Raw genomic sequence first — 6,813 nt, 5'->3', positions numbered from 1 at the left:
TTCTTTTGATTAACTTTATTGAATAGCCAAATTTATAAGTTAGCACAGATCAAACATTGTTTGCATGGGTTACAAATGACTTTTTTTTTAAAAAACAGGAATAAAACAGTGAAAATTACAATCTGTAAAAAGGAAGACCAATCCTGTGTCAACATCTCAGGGGAGCAAGACTGAGCACAATACACTGGAGGGCAACATATACTTTTGATTTGAGAACAAGGACTTAATGTTACAATATCATACACACTACTTTACAAAATTAAAATTTCTATGTAACAATTGTGTTTATAATAGTTAAAACTGTGAAATCACATTTGGTGGTCCCCTAGATAATAGCTGTTATGCATCTTTGATTAGAAGAAGTAAATCTTTTATTCTAATTATTGCAAAACAGTCTATTAGACTCAGTACATTACATTAAATTAAAATATATGCAAGCTAAAATAAATGTTACTGCTTAAGTGAATATTAGTATGTCAGACTTACAGGAACATTATTTTAAAAATTCTAGATTTAGAAAAATAGAGTACTTTTTATGGTAGAACTGCATGCTCAGATTTATATATCAAGATTGCCCTTGTCTGTTACTTTAGTAGTTGTAGATCTGTAGAAAATTCAAGGATCTTTCATAATTTACAACTACAATAAAAAAAATATGGCATAGTGTAAATATTAGTTGTTTTACATCAGAAAGTAATACAGGATGGTAGGACGGGTAGTGTCTTACTGCAAAAAAAAAAAAAAAGTCAAAACTGAAAAACATTCAATATAGCAAAAAAATAATCATATCAATATTCCACAACGGTTCATTCTCTTGTGTGGAGAACGAAGTTGAGAACCCTAATAGTTATGTTTTTATGACTGTTATAAAATTACTCTGGATTGCACATAATATAATATCTAAAATAAAATTTAAAAGTAAATTTGTGAAATATACTAACCAAGCAGGTGCTAATAAGGGTCAGACTTACTCCGGGAAGGCACAAGGAAGGTTTCCCTAGGAGTACATTTCCCTCTGGAAGATTCCTTACTATGATGAAAGAATCTAAAAATACTAACATTTAAAATCCCATTAAAAAGAAAACTTTAGTTCATTTAAAGGAACATTGTATATAATGGCTGTTTCTTAAAAAGAGGGGAAATAATATACACTTAATTGGTTCTAGTTTGAAAACTGCTTCTCAATAAATGAAGCAGTTAAAAAAAAAAAAACAACCCTCAATTGAATGTACTATATGTACACTGAAACAAAAATTTTCAATTGTCTTTTTGAGACAAGTCTAGCTGGTCTGGCACTTGCTATGTAGCCCAGGCTAGCAATCTCCTGCTTTAGCCTCTCAAATACCAGCATTAGGGTCCCGTGCCACCATCATGTGTGGCTTGGAATTAAAAAGAAAAGGGACTCTAACACTGTCACTCTCACAAAGCACAGGTGTCCGGAAGCAGCTGGCACTCGGTAGCTGTCTGTACACTCCAGGGGCCTGCTGCTTCCCTTCCCAGGAGTTACAGTCAGCCCGTGTGGGTGTAAACCTGGAAGTTACTATTACATTGGTGATGGCGTGAGACGGAGATTGTAAACACATTTCTAATCTATGAAAACAAAAACCAAAAAGATCTCTGAGTATTACACACAAATATTACTAAAGAAGTTCATACAAGATGATGAACCTGTGAAAACTGAGGCAAACTCTTAAAGACACATCATAGCACTTTAAATACACATGGATAATTTACCTATTTGTAAACAAAAGCCATCCGATAGTTTGACTGTAATAGTTCTCTAACTGAATCAAAACAAGCAGTCTTTAGAGCATGATAACAAATCAAGTTTCTTTTATAACTTTAAAATGATGGATTTGTACAATCTTAGTATCCACCAACTCAAACAGCAGCATTCATACCTTAAAAGGTTTTAATATCCCAGAATACATGAGCGGCTTCCAATTTAATCCTTAAACTCCTTAGAGATAACGCTGATGCATTCTAAGATTGCATTTAGGGAACCTTTAACTGCTTGTAATACTTTATCAATCACAGCAGAAATGGACCAAACAAAAACCCACTCAGCGAATCAACAGAACCAGCTCCTATTATCATTGCCAGTCCTGATATATTTATGAAGACAGCTCAAATTTTATTCACGGCAGAATAAAACAGCAGAAAACCACCTAATTAGTTTTCACCTCAAATTAAAGTGACTTTGTTCAAGTAGAGAAAATACTGACAGATGTTAAAGCTTCACAATTTACTTTATATTCTTCCCAAGCAAGACCAGAGCTAGTGTACTCCAATTTAGTTAACATGATCCTTTTCCTTCCCTAGAAAATGAAGGGGGTGTGTGTGGCAAAAACAGATATGTAAAGGGGATGGATTCCAGCTTTTCTACAGTCTACTGACTTTTGGATTTTCCAATTTAAAAAAGATCATTATTGATAGATTTGAAACGTCCCTAAAACACTTAGTCTTGTGACGTTTTTAAATGTAGCAGCCAAAAACTCATAAAAATAAAAAAAATGAGAAATAGAAATGCAGAACACAGAAGTCTTTATTTTATAAAATGTTCTTTGCCTCTGCAATATTGTCTCATCTCAATCCATAACAACTCAAACATAGTTGGCAGCAAAGGAAAAAAAAGGTTTCCAATTGTATAGACATCTATTTGATTTGAAAAATACAGTATTTTGGAGTTGCACATCTGACTCTCGGCTGTGGTCCTTTATTTGCTATAGTTAGTTGAAATCACAGTGAAACATCTTAATCATCATCACATTTGTTCACAATCTTAAGGAGGAAAGAAAGGTACTGCATCCTCAGGAACTCCACCAGCGACTCCTCAGCAGCCCGGTCTCGTCACTTGTTCACTTGCTGCTGTATGTGCAGAAGGAATTCATAATATGACAGTGCAGACTCTGTTCTGTCTTCTACCAAGTTCTGAAGGAAGGCTGCTTTCATAAGACTCTCCTCCCTTAGAGATAAAAGGTAGCAATGATTATGTGTGTTGGATGCAGTAGAATAAACCTCAGATTCTTTTCATAGGCTACTGATGTACTATGATAATTAAGATAATTCTGATCATATAATCAGCTATGTCTAGGGGCTGGAAAGATGGCTCAGTGGTTTAAAGGACTGGCTGCTCTTATAGAGGACCTAGACCATTAGACTCATTTGGTTTCCAACACCTAAATAGTGGCTCACAACTGTCTCTAAGTCCGGTTCCTAGGGGATTCAGCACCCTCTTCTGACTTCCAAGGGCACCAAGTATACATATGGAGTATATACATACATGTAGGCAAAACACACACTCACAGAACAATTGAAAAGAAGTATATTTTATCTTTCCATATTCTTTTTATTTGTTTGAGACAGTGTCTCATGTAGCTCAGGGTGGCTTTGAACTCAGAATTCTGAGGATGAACTTAAACTGATCCTCCTGTCTCCACCTTTGGAGTGCTGGGATCACAAGCATGTGTCACCATGCACTGTTTTATATCATGCGTAGGATTGAATCTAGGATGTGCTACACGGACACTACCAATTGTTGGGCAATGGTGGTATTCTATACCTTTAAACGCAGCTCTTGGAGGCAGAAGCAGGCAGATCTCTATGAGTTCAAGGCCAGCCTAGTCTATAGAGCTAGTTCCAAGATAGAGAAATCTTGCCTCAAAAAGAAAATTATACCAACTAATCTACTTTGCCAGACCTTTCTATGTTCTTTTAAAAGGTTTACTTATAAATTTGGTCATATAAAATTAGTTCTTGTAAGACCAGACATTGACACATTAAAAGTCTGACTTACCCTTTAATTCTAGCACTTGGAAGGCAGAGGCAGGGAGATCTCAGTAAATTGGAGGTCAGCATGTTCTATAAAGTGAGTTCCAGGACAGCCAGGGCTATTATACAGAAAAATCTTATCTTGAAAAACAGAAAACAAAAAACCAAACCCTACAAAACAACAACTATTGACTTACCTGATTACATAGAGTACTGGGAAGAACGGCCTCTGCTCTCTAAGCCATGAGATGAAGGCTGCTATTCTGGCAGATTCGGGTGTATCAAGTTCTGGAAGATCTGTCTATTAAATAAAACTCCAATTAGCTCTGTTATCTACCTACCTTGCAGTCTGCACCCTTTAGATTTATGACTCAAAATCAGTTGATTTTGTTGGACCAGAGTTTATATTAGGCTTGAAAGTAATTCTGTTTCTGTTGTAAATACTCAGGACTGCCATTGCTACACTTAAGTTCCAGTAAGATCATAAATACAAAACAGGTGGCAGGCTCTTGGGCCTGGTCAGCACAGTCTTGATTTTAGTCAGTACAGTCTTGATCTAGTCAGCACAGTCTTGATCTAGTTAGCACAGTCTTGATCTAGTTAGCACAGTCTTGATCTGGTCAGCACAGTCTTGATCTAGTTAGTACAGTCTTGATCTAGTTAGCACTGTATTGACCTAGGAAAACCTTCCAGCTCTTCACTTCATAATGAAATTTAGAATCAGCCAACTCATCAAGGTGGTTATTACAAATACAACACTTTCTGATTTCACGACTTAAATGCCTATTCATCTAGTCTAGTAGTTTTGCTCAAGGACTGAAAGCTTATATCCTCTATATAACTTTGACATCGAAGTCTTTCTACATATATGAATCCTGAAGACTGGAGATGACTCAGTGGGTAAAGGCACTTGATACAAAGCCTGGTGACTTGAGTTTGATCTCTGGGACCCACTTAGTAGAAAGAATCAATCCCCAAAAGTTGTCCTCTGACCTCACTTGACCCTTGATATGTATACCCCAAACTTCAATGAAGAAATAGATATAATAAAAATTTTAAAATAAATACTTAAGTCCTTTAATTATTGCCAGGAGTGCAGCACAGAACCCGATTGGAATATAAAGTGATAAATATGTTTTCCAAAGCTGGACACATACTAGCTAGCAGTAGGTACTGAAAAAAATAAGGCAATTTTAACAATTTAAAATTATCCAAATGTAGGTTGGAGAGATGGCTCATCAGTTAAGAGCATTGGCTGCTCTTCCAGAGATCCTGAGTTCAATTCCCAGCAACCACATGGTGGCTCGCAACCATCTGTAATGAGATCTGATGTCCTCTTCTGGCACGCAGATATACATGCAGACACAGCACTCAAATGATGCTTGCCTAGAGTGTGCAAGGCTTTGGCTTCAATAATCCTTGCTAAAAAAGGGGGTTGGGAGAAAGACAAAGACACTCACACACAGATACTAATGTCATGTGCAGCAATACAAGTTTTTAATTTTATTTTTTGGTCATTAACTAAATTCAATGCTTTCTCCTTCAAAGACAATATTATTACACACACACACACACACACACACACACACACACACACACACACTGTAGCTGTTCTCAAACACACCAGAAGAGGGCATCAGATCCCATTACAGATGGTTGTGAGCCACCATGTGGTTGCTGGGAATTGAACTCAGGACCTCTGGAAGAGCAGTCAGTATTCTTAACTGCTGAGCCATCTCTCCAGCCCAACAATATTTTAACTCTTAAAAGCTTTATCACTGGGCTGAAGAAATGGTTTGTGGGTCAGTAAGTAGTTAAGAGCACACACTGTTCTTCCAGAAAACAAGAGTTTGATTTCTAGCACTTACATGGTGGTAAACAGCTGTCTGTAACTCCAGTTTCAAAGGACTGATAACTTTTTCTCACCCCTTTGGGCATCAGGGCACACACAAGGCACACAGACACCCATGCAGGCAAAACAGCTATATACATATAAACACAAAATACATTCAAATTTTTATTGTAGTATGTATGTCTATGCGCATGAAATGCACATTTTGGACACATGTCAGAGAAAAACTCTGGAGCTGCTTCTCCCTCTCAGCTTACCTGGGTTTTGGGGATCAGACTCAGAGAAGGTCACAGCAACTAATTGTGGCTGGACCGGAACACACAGAGATCCTCCTGATTCTGCCTCCTGAGTGCTACCATGTATAGCTGAGAATTACCATTTTAAACACTTTGGAAAGGTGATTGTGGTGGTCTGAATAGGTTTGGCCCCCATACACTCATGTGTTTGAGTGTCTGGCCCATGGGGATGGTACTATTAGGAGGTATAGCTTTGTGGAAGAAAGGGTATCAATGTGTGTGTTGGGAGCAGGGCAGGGGGAAGAGGTTTGAGGTCTCCCAGGTTAAGCTCTGCCCATCGTGGAAAAACAGCCTCCTCTTTGCTACCTTCAGAAGATACTCCTTGCTGCCTGCAGATCAAGATGTAGAACTCTCAGTTCCTTCTCCAGTATCATGTTTGCCTGTGTGCCACCATTCTCCCTGCCATGATAAAGGACTAAAACTCTGAAAGTGTTAGCCAAACCCAACTCATGTTTTCCTTTAAAAGAGTTGCAATAAAACTCTTAAGACACTGATTCATGTCTGTGAGCTCAGCACTTTGGAGGCTCAGGTAAAAGAAATGCTGTAAGATTGAGACCAGCCTGGTCTACATCATGGGTTCCAGGTAAGCCAGGGCTATATAGTAAAACCCTGGCTAAAAAGAATTGATCCTCTTCCCCCCCCCCCAAAAAAAAAAAAAAACCAGTGTCATTCTCAGCTAGGTACAGTACTGTAAATCTATATATAATCTTAGCAACTGAAAGGTTGGGGTGAGGAAACTGCCGTAATTTTGGGGTCAACATGGATTACAGAGTAAGACCTATCTTGGGGAACCTCTTTGTGCACTGTTTAAAGGTTGTTTTTCTTTTTTTTTTTTTTCTCCCTTGTTTTTCTAGATAGGGTTTCTCTGTGTAGCCCTGGCTGTCCTGGAACTCA

At 37.8% G+C, this 6,813-nt stretch overlaps 1 protein-coding gene across 2 annotated transcripts in view; it reads right to left on the bottom strand.

Moving 5' to 3' along the window:
* Sec24a (SEC24 homolog A, COPII component) overlaps positions 1 to 6,813 on the bottom strand; it is a 65,761-nt gene continuing 58,948 nt past the window's right edge. For both annotated transcript variants that reach the window (XM_021175566.3, XM_021175567.3), the window contains exons 22-23: positions 3,969 to 4,072; positions 1 to 2,965 (exon numbers count right to left, since the gene is read on the bottom strand). In XM_021175566.3, coding sequence (XP_021031225.1) covers positions 2,851 to 2,965; positions 3,969 to 4,072 — 219 coding nt within the window. In that variant the 3' untranslated portion in view covers positions 1 to 2,850. The remainder of the gene's footprint in view (positions 2,966 to 3,968; positions 4,073 to 6,813) is intronic.

The sequence above is a fragment of the Mus caroli genome, unplaced genomic scaffold, assembly GCF_978045245.1.
Source record: "Mus caroli unplaced genomic scaffold, Mus_caroli_1 scaffold_13, whole genome shotgun sequence".
NCBI classification, from domain to species: Eukaryota; Metazoa; Chordata; class Mammalia; order Rodentia; family Muridae; genus Mus; species Mus caroli.
Note: the sequence above shows the minus strand (reverse complement) of the source record. Positions and strands in the feature narration are given on the sequence as shown.